The sequence below is a fragment of the Aptenodytes patagonicus genome, chromosome 4 (genome assembly GCF_965638725.1).
Source record: "Aptenodytes patagonicus chromosome 4, bAptPat1.pri.cur, whole genome shotgun sequence".
Classification (NCBI taxonomy): domain Eukaryota; kingdom Metazoa; phylum Chordata; class Aves; order Sphenisciformes; family Spheniscidae; genus Aptenodytes; species Aptenodytes patagonicus.
Genome location: NC_134952.1, coordinates 67,970,204 through 67,993,413, shown reverse-complemented (window position 1 = coordinate 67,993,413; position 23,210 = coordinate 67,970,204). Strand labels below are relative to the sequence as shown.

The 23,210-nt window shown below is 35.0% G+C and overlaps 1 protein-coding gene across 3 annotated transcripts in view; it reads right to left on the bottom strand.

Moving 5' to 3' along the window:
* Positions 1-23,210, bottom strand: part of LRBA (LPS responsive beige-like anchor protein) — a 416,017-nt gene that overhangs the window by 117,567 nt on the left and 275,240 nt on the right. For all 3 annotated transcript variants that reach the window (XM_076337080.1, XM_076337082.1, XM_076337081.1), the window contains exons 40-43: positions 19,409-19,526; positions 17,781-17,883; positions 15,724-15,839; positions 13,290-13,402 (exon numbers count right to left, since the gene is read on the bottom strand). In XM_076337080.1, coding sequence (XP_076193195.1) covers positions 13,290-13,402; positions 15,724-15,839; positions 17,781-17,883; positions 19,409-19,526 — 450 coding nt within the window. The remainder of the gene's footprint in view (positions 1-13,289; positions 13,403-15,723; positions 15,840-17,780; positions 17,884-19,408; positions 19,527-23,210) is intronic.

The window sequence follows — 23,210 nt, the reverse complement described above, 5'->3', positions numbered from 1 at the left end:
TTCTTTGAGACACAACAAAGAAAAATGGTTTGTTGAAAAATAACTGAGAAAACACACTGACTCTTACCATCTACTGCTGTTAAATATGTCCAGACACTATGGTGTACAGTTATATTTGTTGGTTCTTAATCTTACTCTGTGCCAGACATTATAACAGTGGCCCATCTTGCCTCCATTTTCAGAAGAGGCCCTGTTGCACCCAACAGAAGAAAGCAGAATGCTCACTGCTCCTCTATATAGGGCAGACTCTCTCCCGGATTCTGTCGCTCACGTTCAAGAATACATACATTTTGGAAAATTGCTAATGACCTAACATAAGCAGACTGAAGTCTTATAAAGAAAGAATTGCAATATGTTTATTTATAGTTACACATTTAAGAAGAAAAAGAGGTGCTTTTTATTCCTATCTAATGTGTTTTCAGTTTTTAAATAGTGTTACTCCCAATAAACAGACATACCCTGTTCTTACCCATGCTGCCTTTTGTTATTGGCTTTTACACAGGCTTCTGTTATTAAAACAAATATTGCCACTTCTACTGTCTCCTATCCATTGTAATACTCAGAAGAGTTTTTAACTCATTAATATTCAAAATCCATGAAAGACTAGAGTACTATGGCAGTAAATTGCATTTAATTACTGCAAACAATAAGTAGTCAAGACACCATAGTTTCATCTTCACTGTTAACTGTTACCACTTTTGGTGAAGACAGCAATCTTAACAATTACTACTGGAAATCAGGAGATCTGTGCAAGTGCCTATGAATTCTGAAAAGTAGGCAGTTCCCAAAACGAAGTCCATGCTGACCAGTGCAAACAGAAAGATTTAAAAATCAATGAAAATATTATTCTTCGAAATTTCTATTTCAAAACTTCTTCACCATGAAAAAATGAAAAAAAGGAAAGAAAGAAAATTTAAAAAAAAGAAAAAAGAGAAAAAGAAAAAATGGGGAAAAAAAGAAAAAATGCTTTTCCCTGGGATTTCTTATACTGTTTTCTTATCCACATCCAACCAGGTATTTGGATTCCTGTGAATACAATTGTCAGTATCATTGAATTATGTTTTGTAGCATCCTTGCCAAGTATGATGTTTGTTTTTCATAGATTTTATTTTCAAGATGACTATCTGGTTTTCATTACTGATATTTTTCATATATTCATTGGGCTTAAAGGACCAGGGGGACCATTAGGTCATCTCATCTAGCCTTGTGTTTGTATGGCAAGCCATTAAATGCCTTTCCATTACATGATTTTGAGCCCAACTGTTTATATTTGATTATAGCATGAGCTGTATTTGGCCAACCTGCTTTCCAGAAAGGCATCTAACTCTTGAGTACATGGACAATCTGCTATTTTTCTTGGAAGCTTTTTCTACTGATAATTGTGATCCTCATTCTAAAAAATACGTACTCCAGTTCGGCTATGAATTTATTGGTGTGTTACCAAGGAAATCTCATTACGCTTCTCTCTGACATATCACAGAGTCTCTACTTACCAGCATTTTCTGTATATAAAGATATTTATAGATTATAATTAGACGTTTTAATAAACAAAAGAAATTGAGCTCTTCAGGTCTTCCATTTTAAGGCATTTCTTCCAGCCTTAAGATTTCTCTGCAGCCTGCCCACTTATCAATGTGTTCTAATATACAGATATCTGAAATGTGTTCAGTGTTCCAGTGTTAGTCTTCTCACTGTCGTAAACACGTCGAGTGCTGTATACTCTGCTGCAATCTAACCACAACTGCATTTTTAGAGGATTGCTTGTTTAGTTACTTTATGTATTACCAACACATAATTAACTCCCAGAACTAGCCAATACTTGTAATATTGTCAGTGGGACTTCCTGATCATCTGAGTAAAACTTCTTTTTCCCAGACAGAGATATGAAGACAAGATGCAAAGGTTTAATTATACCCAAACTTTATTAACTTAGGTCAACTGGGAAATATCTGGGAATAAAAACTCATATAATGTACATCACTACTCTTTCATCTGTCATTTTTGTGTTTGAGAACAGCCACAAAATGCCATACCCCCCCCGCCCCGAACCTATTCTCACTCCCTGCTAGAACTCACCATTCTTCCTCTCAAACAACTGAGTACCGCTTTCTTAAAAATTAGGTCCTGCAACTCCCCCATCTTCTTTAGAGGGCATCTTACCTTTAATCCATATCTAACTCAAAATCATTAAAGAACCGTATCCCAAAGAAAACAACAAACACCATTATCTGCTGAACTGTTTCAGCTGCCCTCATTGATCAACTAAACTGGTCCTTGAGCTGCTCCGGGAAAGATTTAAAAAATGGAAACACTCTACCAAGGAGAAAAACAATCCTTACCAATTCATTCCCAAAGGCACTGGTTTCACAGCAGATGCCCAAATCCTACATCAAAGACCAGGCTAGGAGGGAGGAACTATGGATTCGGATGTCAAAATTTGGCTGAAGCCAAAGGGACAGAACTTGACAGAACTTTTGTATTCTTCCCCAGTGAACTTTTGTATTCACCCCTGTCAGGTGATACACAAGAATTTCTGCTCCAGTTCTAAACTGATTTACTATTTTTAATTATTAATCATATTTTAGTCACTTATAACACTCAGTTTTTGAGAACTTCAACATGAGCAGCTACTTGAATTTCATGTGGTTTCTTAGTGAAATAAGGAATCCTATGGTCAAACACTTTTTGTATACACAGTGTTGAAACTCTGCAATAATTATGAATATTAGTGAGTGTACTCTACTGATTTTGACACCAAGATATGAAATCAGAAGAATTCATACAGCTGTGCTGCCTTCTTTTCCAATCACTAAAGTCAACACACATTTCTGGTGAATTTGTTGAGTAGACATCCTCTGGATATTTGTTAATGTTCCATCTAGTTAAGCTTCTTCCCCTTTAGAATTCGCAGGTCATTATGCTTGTAGGCATAATTCTAATCCATTATTCTGAATACAGGTATTTCAAATAATTATGATACTTGAAAAATTGTAGGGAGAAGGTAAACAAATGGGACAATAATGTAAAGCAAGTTCTGAAGAATACTTCCTGTTCTTTTTATATCGACGTAAAACTAAAATAATTTTCAAGTATAGGTAAGAGTTGCAAGCAAGCAAGACTTCATATGGTCCACAGAGAACAAACAAAAAAAAATGCCATAATTACCCTCGTTAGAAAGCAAAGAAAATGATACCTTCTCATATAATTAAGTTGCTAGATTCATTGCTTCAGGGAGCAATGCAGAACAAATATAAAGAGGTTTAAAAAAAAAAAAAAAAAAAAAAAGACAACTAGACTACCAGTCCATCAGTGGCCACTAAACATGACTGTCTAAATTATTTCTCCAGTTCACAAAGTAGTTAAACTTCTGATTGCCAAACCTGGGAGGTTATCTGAAGAGAAGGATGATGCTTTACATGCCCTCTTTCTTTTCTTTTTTCACTAGGCTCCTGCTACTGGCTGTTCATAGAGGCAAGATATTGACCTAGATGAGCTTCTGGACTGGCTCCTCTCTTACAACTTCATATTAAATGACTCAGCATCTTCCCACATATATGGGCTGGTGCACATAATACAATAAAAGCTAGTCAAGAGCACTCCAGTACAATAAACGTGCAGTTACTTTTACATGCAAATGATTTCTTTGCTTAGCTATATCTTTTTATTTGCACTAGTGAAGAAACACAGATAAATGGCTACCAGCCACCTCATTTAATACTTGCATGCACAGCTTAGGGTGCAGACAACTATTCCCAGCAGCTCCTTAAACCAAGTGACAAGTATAAGCAGCTGACTGTGATCAGCATTTTTATCAAATGTAGGATCCCTGGGCACTTCCTGATGCGCTGCATATAGAATGAAATTCTGTAATCCTCTTATCTCAATGTTTTCTAAAAAAAATTTAATATAATCTATACATACTGAAACCACTGAGCTTTTTTATGTAAACATGCTTTTTTAAATAGTTGTTAGTCCTTACAAGCTTTCTTTGAAAAGACCCTATTTACCAGAAATCATGTCATGAAATCTACCAGATCACATTATGTTACAAAAAATTTTTAAAAGTTCAATTTTCTATTCTAGGGAAACTGAGAATTCAATAAAGGGCTGGAATAAAAGCTGACAATAGTTGTGTGCATGTAAATTAAATTAAAAGTATTTGTACATATGGTTTATTATTAACATTTTTTAAGAGCTCACACTTTCCTTTGAGACAACAAGAACAGTCAGGAAAAACTGATCTAAAGTTGTTCAATAACTAGAAAGTCTGAACATGTCAATATAAATCATATTTAATAGTGCAAAAGACATAAGATTCCCAAAGTCCACAGTTCAAAAATGGATCATAAACTAATCTTAAGCATAAAAAATTAAGGAAAACTATGTTTAGCAATATTAGCGATGTTTTAGCAATATATTAGTGACAGGATACACCTCAGGTCACCTAAAATCTTGGAAAAATTCGTATTTAAAGGAAAAATCTCCATGCCTTCATATTACTAACAATGGTATCAAATGCTATTACAACCATCTGAGCAGATTCCAAAACAATGCACTGCTGAACTACAAACTTGCAAACTAATTAAGCACACATACACTTTTACATAAGGTTTAATCAATTGTTCAGCACAATTGAGTGTGTCACTATGTATTTGAGGTATTACTACACCTTAATACTACTGGGAAGGCAAACTGAAGAGAGCTGTTATGTGTTGTGCACTTCCAAAAGGTCAGGGAGAAAGGAAGTTGCATGTCCCTGGGACTTATGAGGAGAAATCAAGCTGCTTGCAGGCAGTGAGGAGGGTATGGCATTGTAGTTGCCTTACTTAGAAAATAACCCTACCAGCCAAAAGCAACCATTTGCATATACTATCCATGACAATCTGTCAAGTGAAAGAACTCCCTGCATCATCATTCACTTATTTAAAAAAAAAAAAAAAAATCCTTTTATGGATTTCAAGAAGGAGGATTTAGGGAGAAGCCACATGCACTTGAATTCATAGCAGGAGATGAAAACATTCTCTCTCTGCCTTTCCTTCACAGACCATGCTCCTCTGCCAGCACATCATACAAGCCACTGCCACAGAAAACAGCAGCCATTATACCTAACACCAGATCTATATAAGACAATCAGAACTAAAAACATAATCCTTTTGGCTTGTACTAACAGCACAGGACCTCAAGCTAAAAGCTGACACAAACTTGCATTTTCTGCAGATTAAACACTGTCAGGGCATGCAAAATACACATTATTGTGTATCATGTGTAAGCACCAAGCCATACAAAAAGAGCAGCAGCAGGCTAGAAAGATGTACTTGGGAAAGTATAAAGAGTTTTTTACTGTCATCCGCACTGTTTCATAGAACTATTACAATCAGATAATATCGATCCTGAACATAAATAGTCAGCTAAGAGCCCATCAATGTATATTTTTTCACACATGTATTGCTTTGCTCCTATCTAAGATGAATTCATCCATCATTTTATTACCTATTTCATAAGGTGTCCTGATTAGTCAGCCATCATCTTCAATACCATCAACAGATTAGTATTGTCGGAAAGTTTTATCAGCTCCCTTTTCATCTTCTTTTTCATATTACCATATATGCTGAACAGTATAAAGTACAGAAAAGACCTTTGGAATACCACTGACCACCCCATTTTGGAAACTAACCTTGTGTTTCTGATACTGAGGCAGTTTCAAATGATTGACTGGATATTATATGTAAATTATTTTTTCTTAATCTTATCAGACTATTCAACTCAAGCTTTTAGGATCATACCATCTTCTCCTAGTGATCTTTTTCTATTGTTTTCCTTCATTTGATCCACACTTTCATCTGCCGATATTTGAGTTTCAGACAGATCATCTGATGTGTCCATCAAAGTAAGTCCACAGCCCGAGAACCACCTTAAACTCCTCCTTAAACAAACGTTATCATTATTATTATTTTACCATGCTCTCATCTCCTCTGAGCACTATTTTTATACCTGGATTGTCCTTTGACCCCCACAGGCTTCCTGCTCCTAGGAGTTTGATCAACTCAGTTTTAGACAGTTCCAGTTAGGTGGGATAAATCCCATCCTCATTTCCAGTATGAGTGCAATTTTCAACTTAGCCACCATCATGCTTGTTCAGAAATCTGAATTACACAGATGTGTGCTGTAGCAGCTCATAATCTTCTGGAGTTCAAGTATATGAATATAAAAAGGAAGAGAGACTGTATCAAGAGAATAACATTCACTTTACGTTAGGAAGACAGAAAACACACGTTTAAAATGTCTATGGCCCAAGACATGTGTGTGAAATTACTTTATTTTGATTGCTAGTACATTTTATGACCAGACACGTGCCCCATGATTTCATGTGATGATTTAAAAGGTCATGAACCTCCCTCAGTTCATTTCCAATTAGAAGATGACATATGTTCAGGGCACCTAAAATTGAAACAAGAGCAGGATGGACAATAACATCAGATACAAACTAAGAATAGCATTTTGAACATTCCTTGTTGATTCCAAGTTATTGTTTTTCTTGTCTTTGAGTATTTCTGCATTCCAAACAATACTCCTTCTTGAGGCAGGGGAAGATTAAGATTATTAGGCTTATTACCAAAATGATTCTTATTGATCCTGTAAACTTGGCTTTTGCTCTAACACCTAAATAAATAAATAAATGAAAGATTGCTTGAAAAGAATTAAGTGATCCTAGAAGCTGCTGTATGCATCTGAAGTGCAAAGAGTATGCTTCACATGACTTCAAAAAATAAGCCTCTGGTGGGAAAAGAAGAGAACGGGGAAGAGAAAGTAAGAATGGTAGTGAGATGCACTCTATCATCCACTTATATGTTCTTTACAGGATATGGTTTGACACAGAGAATATCAAACTAGTGAAAAGGAAAAAAAGACAAAGATATAAAAGGATGGTTATGACACTGTAATAAAGCAATGAAAATTCCCAGAATATTTTAAAAATACTATCTAGACTAAGAGTAGGATTTCAGAAAGTATGTTTTGATAAATCATCTCAGAGATGTATTTGGGTGACGTTTCAGTCTCAGTGGGTCTATAAGAGTTGTGGAGGAATAGGCAGCTAAACATGCATGGAAGTCACGTTTATTCTGAAAAAGGTCCTGAGACAGATGCAGTATGAAGCTCAAACCAACATATCAGCACAAAAATCTGTCTTTGAATGTGAAACAAGCAGAGATTGATACTAAAATCCAAAAGAGCTAGAATTGTTTCAGACACAGCAAACAGTTTAATGTCTCTAAGGATCATGTCTAAGTCGGGCTTGACAATCCAATACCTACTTCATTTAAATAAACAAGTCTCCCTCGTGGAAGACTTCTACGTTCCCGCTTTTCAACAGAACTGCTCGAATTTGTCTAGGGAGGCCCTTGTCCATGGTCCTGAACCACCCGAGCCTAGGCTGGCAGACAGGAGGACTTGCTCTGGGTGGGTACCTGACCATGGTGCTGCAAAAACAAGCTTGGGACCTAGAAAACAGACGACTGTAGCACATCAGACACAGGCCCATGGGACCATTTGCAGCTTTGCCTCCTAATTTTGGCAAATGTGCTAAAGGACATGATACAACAGATTAACTCAGCTGTCAGAAAGGATAACTGACCAATTTTATCATTCACAGAAGTTCCCAACGGAATCTGAGGGTTACTGGCATTTGAGAGTCTCACAAAATCATTTCCCCCCCATTTAGAAATGGGAAAAACTTATGTTATTAAACCAAAACTTTTCATGGGAATATAACAGACTACTCAGCACTTTAGTTGGTATGATTTCTAATTCCACAATAGATTTCCTGGTCCAAAAAAAGAAAACCCATAATAGTCCTAAAATTATAGCACTGCCCTGAGATGTGATACTCTTGGACAGCTTTCTTCAAAGAGGGACTTGACTTTTGAGTTCTCATATCACAAGCAAGGACCCCAATCACAATTACAATTCCCTCCCCCCCATCCCTTTTTAGCTCTCTCTCTTTATATTCAAAGAGGACAGATTAGGAAGAAAGGGTCTTTGTTCTCTCAGCTAGATTTTGCTCTTTTATGGCTTCCTAAACGGTACCAACACATGCATCCCTAAAAATCAAGGTACTGCTCAGAGTATTGCTTCCTGTTTGAATGCTTCCCTTCCCCTAAAAGTTTCTTTTAACATTATTATGTCAAATGTCTAGATCTGTCAACCCCTTTGCACAAACAGGTATGGAGATCAAATGTACATCTACAGCAAGGTGATAAACTAGTTTCTGTAACAATTTCTCTTAACTGTTCCCTGTTCTGCATACAATTTTAGAGAGGATGGAGTGCCCCTTTCCTCAAAGAAGCAAGTTACATTTCACAAAGAAAGCATGATAATTTGTTATCTGATAATGAAGAGAATCTGATAAATATACTTTCTATTAAAAATATCAGAATCCATAACAGACTAATAAATGAATAATGAAAAATGTGTCTCCTTTTCAGATACCACTGCTTCAGGCTGACTGTAGATGGGGGCTGGTCTTGGTATATCTACCACTGTTTCTTGAGGTGATCCAAAATTCTAGAAAATATACTGGATCTTTTCTTAACTGCCAGGGATTCTGATACAAAGTTTGAAATATTTTATTTCCTGTACTGTCCTGTTTTAAGCAGGGATCACATGAACTGCCCTGAAAGGAAAAGTACTTGTACCTTCCTTCCAAGCTTATCCTGTCTGGCTTTGGAATGCTTTTTAATTAAGTGGTATCTTTTGTCACAGGTACAGATGACAAATTTACTGCCTAAAATACCGGTGACGAGGCAACCAGGGCAGATGCTGAGCCCAGCAGTGTCAAGCATCATAGGTTTCAGTGCCTAAATTCCAGATGTAATTGCCTATCAAAGTAAGTCATCACCACTGCACCCACTATTGTTAGTTCTCACACTGTTCCTCTCACCTTCTTTTAGCGTCTAATTTTGGAACATGCTTTATGCTTAGAAGGACACTGAGTCCTTCTGGTGAGTTTATCAGTTTTAACTGGTAGTAACCTGCATTGATTTTGTGTTGGAGCATGAGCTGAATAAAACATAATTTTCATTTCCTACATGAAAAGCACTGGTTCACAAAATGCCTGTACAAGTTTTAATGCCTCTTGGATAAAAAGATTTCTTTAAAAAATTTGCAAAAGTATAATAGGTGCACATCAAAACATTTGTTACTTTCTGTCTCTTTGCCAAGGGGTAACAAGAGATAACTAAGCAAATTTCATGCCCATCCCACTCTGTTTCCTCACAGGGGAAAATATGCAGCGCAAGTGAATTTGTGCTCCTGAAATGGGCACCCTGCAAGAGAATTCAGCCTGGCATGCTGAAGAACAGTCAACAGTGATGTTTACATTAGAACAACAAAACTAGCTTAATTTGTCATAGTAAAAAAAATCTATTACTTCTCTTCTGTCAAAGTGTATTTGATATCAGGGGCTCCCACATACCAATTAAACACCTCACTTCACTGAAGGTGAGAGCTATTCGTTGCTTTTGTACACTTGACTGGAAAAGAAGTCATTATGTACATAACAGCCACTATAAAATTGATGATGATTTAGCAAATATTGCATGAAAATTATAAAAATGAGAATAAAAGTATTATTATGTACACATGTAGCTATAGTGAAGACAAAAGAAGATTTAAGAATGGCATAATTTTCTTCTTCTAGTAGTGTCAGTTTATGATCTTACAGAAATTTTTTGTGCCTTATGAAAGAAAAATTATCAACAGCTACTTGCAAACAGCAAGATCTTGCACAAACTTTTGAGAGTATAAAATCATGCTTTGATATCTCAGTATTTTCCATGCATTATTACTTCTATTTTTTTTCCTTCTCCAAGTCCAGAAACACAACACAATTTATTGCTTCCACTGAATAAAGAAAAGGAAAAAAAATGTGCTTTTGAATAACATAAGTAATGCAGAAAATGGGACACATTCTGGTGGGAAACTGTCTCTGTTGTATAAATAAAATATAGGCAGCTATAAATATAATATGTAATACTCATTCCAAACCATAGTCACCTCTTAAGAAATAAACACTCGAGTCAAAGCAGGCTAACAGACTGGCAGTGCACTCCTGGCATTTGTCAGGAGCATTCGTCAGGCTGACAGTAATATTAACCACAATCCATTTCAGTTGCTTTGGTTTATCATTGTGTGACTGATGTTCAAAACAACGCCATAAGAAGCTGCTTAAATAAAGTGTTGGTTTAACCTATACACTGCAGTTCTTTAAATCTGTACTAACTGTGGACTTCTAGCTAATATATTAACAAAACTGTTATTCATATTTGACACTTTACAATACTTAACCTTAACTTGCAATTTCTCAAAAACTTAATTTTAAATTTTCTTAGGTACCAAAAAAAGTAAAAATATTGACCCGGCATCCTTTCTGCCAGACCAAAATCAAAGCTTTCCTTTCCTTTACTCAGTGGGAGCACTAAATTATGATGCGTTTCTGGACGTGGATAAGGAAAAGAAATAAAGTAAAAGACTCTTAAAACCATGTAAAAAGTTAAATGAAATATCTTTAAATATTTTTAAAACCTTTAGCGGTGCAAAAGTATAGACATGCTACAATACATAATTAGCACTTATTTTGAAGCATTACCCCCAAGACAACAGTACTACAATGAAAATATCGCAATATACGTGACATTCAAACATTTTCATAGTTGAATATTAGCAAGGTTTTTCAGATATTTGCCATGAATTCATCATCTGACACAAAGTTTAACATTTAAACTACATAGATTTGATACTGCTAGAAATGCCTAAACAGTAACCAAAACTTGAACTGCTGTATCTGAGACAGGTATAGCATAAAGACTTCCATTGTGGATATGGGAAGGACTGGCATTCATCCAGAACAGCAGTTACATTTTCAGAGATCAAGACGCACTGTCTGATCAACAACATTTAACAGAACATAAGGGAAAATGCATGTTAAATATATACATATATGTATGAATATTCACTATTCCCTAACAGGGGCAATTCTCTGCCGATCACCTGTTAAAGATTAAAAGCACCCAAGAATATCATGTTACAAGCTTAAATAATATTAATGAAACCCCTTCTGCTCATAATACAGTATGACCGACATCTAATATTGTAATAATTATCTCCTGTATTAAGTTCATAGTTTTCAAACATATGATTGAGAAGGTTAAATATAGATTAGAAACAACCTAAGTAATGTCCACTTGGTAATGTCCCTAAGTAATGTCCTCCCTCAGCAATAGCAATGGAAAGATTCCCTCAGAGCTTAAAGTATACTTAGTAATCCTCAAAGACTACTTTCATGAACAGAGAAATCCATATAACCAGTCACTGTTAATAAAAAAAACGCATACAAAAAGAGTGGGTTTGCGACCCAATTCCTTGGATACTCTTGGAGGCAAAAGTGATACCTAACCTCAAATGAGGGAAAATTGCTCTACGCTGCACTTAGTTCTATTTCAGGGTGGGGAAGAAAGACTAGGACTATAGCGCTGACCGAATTGACTCGTTTACAAATCAAAATGCAATTAAAAGGAGATGCCTCAGAAGTATAGCAGCTGAAGAATCCTTTTTTTTGTCTTGAATTATTTCAACAATGACATGACATATGCAGAAGTGTCATTTAACAAAAGTTAATGGAGAATGAGATTGCAAAAATCATGTCATAATCAAAGAAGTTATTAATGATTAATACATTTAACTTATGTACTAATTCAGGCTACACAGAGTTGATGTTACTAGTAAGTTTTCAATTTTCACTTTAGTGTAATTCACAAGTGTAGTCTAGGTTGGTGATAGGTATTTTTAGTTGTAAACTACCTTCAGATATTTTTTGGCCTGGGGATTATTAAGAAAGCATTTATTAAATTCCACAACACGAAATTATTTTAAAATTTTATTTACTTCAGAAAGATTTGTTAAAATATAAAATATGTGTAGGTTTACCCATGAATATGGATTTGTGTCAGTCAGATATTCTGAGAAAGCACAGAGTTCATGACTTATTCAAATTAAGTAACGCTATTAGAAAATGTTACAATGACAGTACCTCAGTATCTCTCTGCTTTGGACTCAATAACATTATTCCTTTATTTTTATTTGTACATACATATACACACACAAAAGGTACAGTACGGTCTTCAAATATATATACATATAGGTATATATACACACATACATATCCACATATATACATGTATATATATTTGATGATTACACAGTACCTTTTTTAAGGTTAAAATACTAAATCTGTAGTAAAAAAATTAGTTTTCTAGAGATCTTCACAGACCTGTGTTTAGCTTAATCAATTGCGAACTGAAAGCAAGAACTTTTAAAAACTGCCTTACTTCTCTGGGGATTTTTTTTCCTATCAAATTACCAATTTGTATGGAAGACTTTTGTAAAAAACAAGCCATAAATAAAATATGTTCTTTACCTTTTCCACTAATTAACTATATTGCTCCATGTGCCAATCATTTCCCATAATAGCTAGCTTTTAGAAAAAAAGATCCTGTTTGATAGTCAATGCACCTAGTCTTTGAAGAGAAAATGAGAGATGCTTCTACTTTGTAAAATGAAATATTCCTTTCTTGGAAAAGACTGAAAGAGAATAATCACATTCTATAAAGCTTTAAACAGGCTGTATAATATTGCATCTGCATATGTTTGTTTGGGAAAGAACCTTAGAAAAACAAGGCTACTCTGCCAGAAAGAAGTTGTTTGGAGAAGTTGTTAAAAACTGACAATGTCTGTCTGACAAAGGACAACTGCGTTACTTGAGCATACCTGAAGGGGATACACAGAGGAAGTGAAAAAATAAAGTTTCTAGTTACGGGAATAAGGGCAATGATTTAAAAGTACTTAATATAATGGTATCACAGGCTTTGCTACTAAAAAAGCACAATTCTCATCAGAAAAACAGAAAATCATTTGGCTAATTTTTAATGTTTAGCAGCCTCAGCATTCCCAACTTCATTAAAATTTGAAACTAAATGTAATGCATATGCTCCAACTAAGACCACCTTCCATTAGCAATTATTAAATTGATACAATCAGAAGCAATAAGAATACATCAATAATTCATTTTTCCACAATCTGATCCCTATTATCAGTATACCCATATAGAAATGAAACACTGTTAATGGTTGTACATTTAACATTAATGTATCAAACGCAGCAGAAAACATTAACAAGACTGAAAGCTACTGTGATAAATACTGGAGAGAAAAAAAGATGTATCTGATGACAAATACCTTTGACAAATCCCTGAAGTTGCTAGGAAGTGTAAGGTCCAACTCCTCTGATTCATAGTTGGTGATAACCCAAGGGAAGACAGGATACTGATTTAAATCATTGTAAGTTCGACCTGACAAACAACAGTAAAAAAACCCCGCTGTGAGTTAAAAGAGTTATATTTAACTAAAATACCAACCTCTAAAGATACAACAACATAACTTTACGAGCTCTTCAAAAGAACTGCAATTTATTTCAGATCTTTTATAATTTCAATATTCTACTTTGATTTATTGAAAAGGATAATGAAAAAGTTCACAAGCTGCTAGCAGTTAATTTAAAACATTGCAGCCCATTTCACTTTAATTGTAAACTCTTTTGCACACAGTAAGAGTGACAGTTAAATCCATTCATTTTCTATGCATTTCTCCTTTCCTTGTTTATGCCATCTTGTCTTTTGTTTCTTTAAGGTGAAACGTTTCCAAAAATGGAGAGGCAATGACGTTTGTTGATACTAAAAATTAAAACAATATTTTTACATACTGTATGAAATGTATGAAAAGCAGAATGAAGCAGCTCAGGATTTTAGATTGAGAAATTATGCGAGTAATAACCATTTCATCTAGAGAATTCACTTTGAGGGGAATCCTTCCTTGACCATTGACCATCTATGGATATGCCAACATTTACCAGAACAGAAAATCTGTTCTGGTTTCAGGTTTACACGTGCACCTTCATGCATCTGTAAAATGGAAATAATATTCTTCTTCCAGTAAAAACAAAATATTCAATTAGAACAATCGTATACCATTCATACACATACAACACATACCCTGGTTTATAATTTTAAAATGCATAATTTTTACATGGAACCTGTCTCTTTTTATGATATTGTTGCAGAAGCTCATTCATTCACATCACCTCCAATCAGTATGTTCTCAGATTTTGTCTAGCCTGGTCTTAAAAGTCTCAAAGGACAGGTTTTTACTTCTTCCCCAGGAATACTATTTCACAACCAAATCTATCAGGTTATCAGAAAACATTTTCTAAAACTCCACCTAAGTTTTTCTTTTTACGCTTTTCTTACACCATTCAGTATTTTTCCATCCTGGTTCGCAGAATTTTTAAATGGTATAGTCAGATCCTTTCTTTCCCTCATCAGTTGGTTATGTTGCACATTATCTCTTATTCAGGGTTAAGGCTACTTACATGACACTGTGATGTCTATCTTTATTTGTTTCAAATTGCTAACCATCACAACAATCTTTTAACTCTCCATCATGGGCAACCAAATTTTCCCTTTTTCCATAATGTTATCTTTTTGTTCCTTTTAACCTCAAATACCAAGTAGGTAAGAATTCACTTTATTATTTCAATAATATATTAAAGCTGAAAAGGATAATTCACAAGAGCCACAGAAAACAGTGTCATGATCTTGCCTCATTCCACTTTCACAGTAAGGAGGCAAGCAGATCTACCCCTACTTTTATAAAATCTGCCAGCATCCTGGCATCTCTGACTTAATGACTGATTACAGAAACTAGCAAAACTGACCATTGGTATAAAATGTAATTAGTGCAAGCAGAGGCATTTGTTATATCAGTCGTCTTAGCAAGAGCCAAGTCTGAAAGGGAATTAACGGACCTTTCAACACTGTCAACACCATAGAAAAGAGCTGAAAATTGAGAAATTTTGTAAGTTGCTCTGAGAACAAAATACATTGGGAAATAAAAGACAGGTCATGAGACCTAACAGTTAGCCTCCATTAACTAAACTGAAGTCAAGTTGGCTAGAAGCTAATGGGGTAAGATGCGCTAAATGAAATATAGCTTAGCATTTACAGAATGAGGGGTTAGGACAACCATACAGGGGTATGAATTAGGATTTGGGAATGGATGAATGGTGTGTCCTGGCACAGCAGCGCTGGTGATCCAGGCGCTACACTCTTTTCCAAGACCAATCATACATCTTGTAACAGTAATATTTATTGGCTGCAGGAATATCCTGCTCCCCAGCTGAGACTTCCCAGAGGGTTCCAGCCCTACACAGAACTTGTTGCATCAGTGGTATTTAGGGAGGATAGTACTTACGAATATTAAAACTTAGAACACTAAGGGATAAAGAAGTTACTGTTTCTGAGATTCTCCTAAATAGCAGACAGTCTATGTAGAACCTGTCCTCCCACAATAGTCAAGATATTCTGACTTTAGAGATATATTTTAAGTGCAGTTCAGTACAGCATTATGAATTGCATGCCTCTCTATTCTTACATAAACATAAAAATAATTATGAATAAAGTACATTTACAAGGATTATGTGAAGATGTTCTTCAGGAGAAAATTGTACATAGAAAAAGTTATTTATTAAAAGGGCAAAATCTAGTAGTGTCCCATGTCTGTTGAGACTGTGCCACCATTAATGCCTTTTCTGAGTCATTATAGTAATTTGTGTTACCTGCTATAGTGTTTAGAAACATCAGGTATTCAAAGTTGGAAATTTCTCGGTGTTGCCATCGCTGGGTCATATTGGAAGCTTTGAAAATCTGTCGTGGACTAGCCAAAGAAATGCGTCTGGGAAAAAAAAAAAATTGGAAAAAATAATGAGAAAACCTGGTGGGTCTTCCTTTTTGCCTATCTGAATTTTAGTGGCAGTCGTACATATTCTTTTTACTAGTTCTATGCTAGATTTCTCTGGAGATGAAATTGCTATTTTGGATACTTGAAGTTCATTTTTAAAGTTTTATAATCTAATAAGAACAAAAGACTTAAAACATCTGACAGCTGGATATGTCAAGATTTGAAAGCTTTCAAACAGAAACCTTTACAGCTGTGCAAATTCAGCTGCTCCATGAAGGCTTGATGTATTACAGAAATATGTTACCAGTGATTTAGAGAGATGGCAGACCATTAAATAAGAAAATTACATGACTTTTAGAATTTCACATAAGAATAAAGTAATCTTTTAGGAGAGATTTTTAAATCCCTCAAGAACAAAGGAAAATAATGATAAGATGATAGAACTTCATTACGAAGTCCATCCTCTTGAGATTTAAATTCTGGGCAGTGTTGGAGAGTTAGTCATAAATAACTCAATTAAACTTTTAGAATTTGATGCCAGATTTCCTAATGTTTGTGAGAGAAGACTATAGAGTCATTCCTTGGAGTGATAAATCAAGCAGAGAAGAGCTTATCACAAAATTCCCAAGACTGTCTTGTTCATAATAAAAACATCTGTAAATACCAGAACCACATCATTTAGGGGGTGAAAAAATCTAAATATAGTTTTAGTTAACAAATCTTTACAGGTAATGGTAAACAATTAAAGAAAACAGTTACAGTAATGGAGTATTTTTTTATTTTAATAAACTGCATTATATTGTAAACAAATTTATCAGTATAAATGGGTGTGAAACTTTGAACAAATGTGTCTATACTTTCATGTGTATTTAAAATTTTCACACATAATTTGCTTCTGTAATTAGAAATCCTTAAGTTCTTACAGAAGTGGCTATAATTGCAATTCAAGAGAATTTTTTCCAGACTTGATTAAAAAAAAGGTAAACTATAAAACACAACAGAAAACATCCCCAACTATTTTAATGCCATTTCTGTGCACAGAAATCTTTAAAAAATAGAAATTTAAAGTAACGACAATCAAGTTACCCCTTAAGGGTTGCTGTTTCTTCTAAAAATTTAGAAATTAATCTACTTAAAAATAGTTTATAATTCATTAAAATACAAGAGGTAACCAATCCAACTAGACATGGGAGTATACCTCAAGAACTTCTATTTCCATCAGCCTCAGTGAACATTAAACTGTGCTGCTGTGTTTCACCCAGAGCATATCTGGTAATCAAGCCCTAATCTTCTGCTAAAAAAGATGCAGCAAACTGAATCATATTCTTCAGTTTTAGGATCCAAACACACAGTCTGACACTGTAATACTGATTTCCCACCATGTAAAATTTGAACAATGTCTTCCAGAGCTAAAAGACAAGCACACCATACCAATCCTTCACATGCTGTTCAGCGTATATTGTTCTACACATCACTACAATATCCTTCTGATGAGGAATGATCATTTTCATCTACGTTTAAATACTACAGAGGATTCAAGGATGTTACAGTCAAGCTAATATAATTGAACACTGCCATAAAAGCTAATCAGTCCTACAACCAGTCTTAAATCAGTCTTAAATTTTAGTGAGTTGGCAAGCATAAAGAAACCTATTTTCCTTAAGTAGGGTAAGTGATTGAGTCTCACTACCGAAAAGAAGCTATCTTCCCTATAACAGAGAGAAATCACAAAAAAATCTCAAATCCAAAAGTTTTTATTATACAAACACACTGCAAATAGCATGCAGAAGTGATAGGCTGAGGATGTGCATGTTTTGTAAACCAGTAGGTGTAAATGCTTCAAACCATGGTTTGAAGCATTTTTTAAACTAGGCTGGTTTGATGAAAAAAGAACTCTTAGAAAGACAGATAAAATTAAATCAAATTGTAAAATACCTGGTCTGGGGTAATCCAAAGATAGTACCAATACCAACCCGAGGTAGACAGTTAACCACTTTCTTTACTGTTGCTTGGTCAGGAAAGTTGAACATGACACCCACTGTGAACACAAGAGTTGAAGTATGGCATGATTTTACACCTTTTATTTTAGGCTTTCTGGCCCAATAAAATTTAACCCTAAGCTTAGGTGTTGAACAGGTAAAAGATTAGACATATTTCCTTCAGGTTACTATAGATATATTTTTTTATAATTTCCAGAACTGGTTTTATTTACCACTAACAAGAATTTCAACAGAAGTTGTTACTGTTACAAAACTTACAAGGTCTGCATTTGTTTTCCTTTCTAAATAGAAGTTAAACTTATATGCACAGATTGACTGTCTAGAACTGATTAAAAAAAATCAATTATATATTAATTGGATCACACATTTACTAGTTTACTTTCTAGATATTTTCAAGATATTTTCATCAAAATATTATCTACATATTTTGTTTGAAACATTCAATGACACTTATGAAATAGCAACCTAAAAATCTAAATATAGTATCACCAGCAGACATTTATGACTTCACAGAGTACAACTACAGACTCCAAAATAGGAAAGTGTTTATGCACATGATTAATATTCTATTGGACAATATGCACTTCAGATATGTGCAACAATGCTCTGTGAGATATGTGTCTGAATACTTACCAGCCATGTTCAAGGTTAGAGACCATTTTAAGCTCAGACAAAAACTTTTTGACTAGCATACTAACTGCATAAAACATGTTATCCTATGAAACGTTTACTGATTTCAGGACAACAACGTTTCATGTCATTACCAAAACAATGTTTTACATTTTGAAAGTGTCATCTTAAGACCTACTTTATTTGGTGTCTTTGTAACAGTTTTCAAAATTTCATTATCAGTATAAAAGCACTAAAAGTACCTGAAGAATCTTAGTTTAAACTGCAAAGACATCATATAACCTGGTTTAAAATAAAATGTAGGGGGAGAAAATAGCAGAAGAAAGTTCTCCCAAGTCTCAACGCACTATATTCTGAGTGACTTGTCACAGTACATATGTGTGTCTGAAAAAGGAACTGAAGAAAGGGGAGGATAAAAAAAAGGTTCATAAACAAGATAAATCCACATTTATTTCTTAGAGTTGCACTAGGGTCTAACTGAAAGAAATTATTACTAGAAATAAAGCATGAAGATATACCAGTCGCTGGTCTAATCCAGTAGTGAAGTTCTTTCATTATGTTGTTCTTGGTGTGTATAACTAACAACTATTAACTGTCCAAAGGGACAAAAAACCCCCTTCATGCATAACAGACCAGAGGTAGGTATGCCTTAAGCAAGCGTTTCCAGAGAATGCCAAATAAACGTGTGGATATAAATGAAAGTGAGGCACTGCTAATTCCCAGTTATCATGTTTGATCATAATTCCTCATTGGAAAAAAAAATGAAAAGGAGAAACTAAATTACAAAAATACACTAACTTAAATATTGAGACACTTAATCCAAGCTCTTCTGCTATCTACACAAATCCATACCAAAAAAGACGTGACTAAACAGCCAAACAGAATGCACATGTCCCCAAATCAACACTTGCCATTCCTCTAAACTCACAGTACCTCTATTTGCCATGAATATCTCCAGTGCTGTATTTTGCAAAAGATAACGTCGGGAAAAGATAGATCGAATCTCTGAAAAGAGCCATTTTCCATGGAGTCCTTCTGTATATGCCAGAATCTAGTAGAAAGAAACAGAGACTGTTTAAATATGTTGTCAGTATAGGTAATATCTTGTAAAAGAGAAACTGTTTGACCCACAAACATGGATTCTACCAATTACATGCAAAACCTGCAGCAAAATTAAAATATGCTCAAACTTCAAATCATGCTATGAATCTATAATGGATTTTTTGAAGTCCTAAATTCAACTACTCATGTCAAGGATTTTAAAAATTTGCTTGTATTTTTTCCTTTAAAGACAACTGCCTATTTTCCATAACCAAGGGAGTTTCAGAAACATTATGACATGTTTGGCACTTCAGCAAAGCATAAAAACATATTCTGAAATGTATTACTAGTGCCATTAGATGTATCTGCACTCACTTTTGCGTTGTAGTAACAGACCTGTAACAAATAAGCAAGAAAAAACATCTTTAAAGAAAAAAATGTTCCTTACAATTATCGTTAAGGCAACATTCATTAATTCTGGAACTATAAAGGTTGGCTGTATAAGAGGTTAAGTATCATTTTGTCAGCTAAGGTTAAACACAAACCTGCAAATGAACTCAGCATAATCTCTCTATGGAGTAAGCGGTTGTCAAAGTAACTTGTTACAATTCCTGTCATCCCATCTGACAGACACAGATGCTTAGTCTGCCTTCACAATTCAAACTAATCCCATTTTCAGTCCTCAGCCACTTTGTTTCTTTGTTATTTCACTTTTTCCTTTTCATTTCAAAGCTTAATTATGTAAGTGTAAAGGGACAGCTAGATTGGACACGTCTCTGCCTCAGATTAACAAACCATAAGCGAAGAAAAAATCTGAGATTTGTCAATTTTAGCAAACAAAAGCACTTAGCAGAAATACATCACAGAAAAGGAGATTCAGATATAATCCTAGTTAACATCACTATTACTACAATTTCACTTGAGCAATATATTATGTATAAAAAAGTGAAATTCAAGCCTTTAATATAAGAGTGTTAATGAACACAATCATTTGTTTATACATTTTTAACAAAGGAGGATTTTGCCTCACATGTAGCACAGATTCACAAATAACCTGCATTTTTGTAGCACAGACAGCAGAACACCGTTATAAAAGCACTACACAATACAGTATAAAATACTGTACCACCTTTGTGAATCCAAAGCAAACAAGACTGGCAAACCAAAAGCAGATAGCACAGAAGATCAGAACGTACAAAGCAAACCATCTCTGACACTGTCTTTCTTTTTACTTAATCCCTCATCTTCCCCTCAATACAAGTGCCACAGACAACTTCTCTCCCAACACCACCACCACCACCCCCCAAACAGAAGGAAAAAATGACTAATTATTCCAATACAAAACTCTAGAAACGCAGTGAAAGGACCAGAGATTGTCAATGGTTGATAATCATTTCTGGAACTGGGGAACTAACAGACTTGCGCCACGCTGACACTTTCCATACCACATCCATAACCCATCGACACTAATTGGCAGATTTGTATAATTCTATGGTGCTATTCAGAACCACCGCGGCTGGCTTTTGTCACATGCATATAAATATCCTTTAAAAAGCACAACATCAAAAGAGGTAACAAAGGAGACAAAGTTGCAGTGCTTGTGTACAAAAATCTCTTAGTACTTTTGCTGGTATTCATCCGTCTTACGATCTTTAAACTGGAACTTATAGTTTCAGTGATTATTTTTTGAGACAGACAGGAATGTGGTGACGTCCGCTTTTCTGTAGTAACAATTAAAACACAACAGCCTGCTTGTCACTATCAGTCTGTGCATTGCAAATTCAAACACTTATTACATGGATACTGTGAGTAAAATCAGCAAGTTAAATAATTAAGTATTACTTTTACCCTGTGAAGTGAGCATTTTTTGTGACAGTGGAAATCCTGCACACGGCCAAAAGCTTGCTGCTTGCAACTTCTTCAAAATTGGAAGGAAAAGCACCGACTTGAAAATAGCAGAGGTGGTTTACATTGTGCACCTTGTACAGCCATGATAAAGTTCCTGAATTCAGTACAACAGGATTTACAGCAGATAACTGGAACTGCACTGCAGAAACACTACCAGTCACCGCTACAACATTTCTTTAAACCACTCATTAACAGAAGTTATCAGGAGTGAGAAGCAGCTGAGGCCTAGCTGAGCAAGGCCTTCATTTCAAGTTGGAATAGTGTCTGCCTGGTCTGCAGCTTCACTTCAAAGTCTCTGGAGTTCAATTAAAACTGGATTAGGTGTAAGCAGACCTTCTTTGGGACACTCTGTTCTCTGAAACTCCAGGCACACTGACAGCACCCTAGACAGCTAGGTCTAGCCCACCAATGAACCAGTTGCTATGGAAACTGCATCATTACCACTGCTCCGCGCTCATCACACCACCTATAGTAGATGAAAGGTCCAGAAGACAAACACATTTCTTTCATGTGTATTACTAAGTATTCCTTATGAAAATCCAATTCAACCTTTTATTCCCTGTCAAATATCTGATTTTATTAATAGAACCTCCTAGTTGCAGAAACTGACTCATACTTCAAATTAAATTCAGCATTTTTATTCTGGCAAAGGGATTTTTTTTAATTTTTTAAATCAGTGTTACCACTTCTGATATTATCAGAATTACGACTTTCAAAACCTATTTTTGCATTTGCCTGTTTTCACCCATAAGCCACACAACACAGAATTCTACTTAATAATTTAAGAACAACTACCTTCTTCATACTATTGTACAGTATGTTGAGTTTAAAAACAACTCACTTGTTTCTGTCTTTTGTCACCACCAGTTTTGGAACAACTTGTGGAGCAAAGACTAATGAGGGTGTACAATCTAATTTAATCTGCACAAATAGTACCACCTTCTCCACGTGAAAAAAGGTATTTATAGAATTTTAGTTGATTCGACACATCAGATTGAAGTTTAATCTACTGCACATTTCATTTATTTCAAAAGATACTGCACCTTACAGGAGGAAAGACAATTTATACAGTTTACCATTTCATTTAAAAATACTTAAAATAAACAAATGAGCCAATTGCAAAGTTCTATGGTTCCAAAAATCTCGTTAGACAAACTGTTCTGTGATTAGGCTTTGGCAACACCAGATGAACAGATGGCATGACAACACTACTAAAAATACAAAATTACTTTCACCTTTGCATGAAGTCCCTTCTTTACTTCAAGTAACAGAAATGAAGGTCTAAACCTGTAATCAGTCCTCACCCTCATGCTGCAGGCCCTGACATTGCACGGCTGGAAGAAACTCCCCAAGAAACTAGTAAGTAAAGAATAGCCAGCTTCAATTTCCACTTCGAGGAGATTCTGAAATCAGAGTTGCGTGAAAACTCAGGTAGCATAGTGCTGATCACGAATTAAGATCATACATAAAGAAGTCCTCTCCTCAAGAATCATAGTTGTGTATCAGCTGATTTCCCAACATTAAAATGCTCACTTGGAAGCCATTCTGTCATTTTACAGTTTTGAAAACAAATGCCCCACCCTACCTTTTCTTCTAAACCCTCCTTGAATGTTGATCATAAACAATGTCTCTCATAAAAGATTACATGCAATAGTTAAAAGATACCATCGCTACAGCTGCCTCCTGAATTAGAAAAGTAATGTTTTGCTGAAGACTAAACGAACATTTTGCTTTACCTTTTAAGCAAACCAATCAGCTATCGTATATTTTATTTTATTTTAGAGAA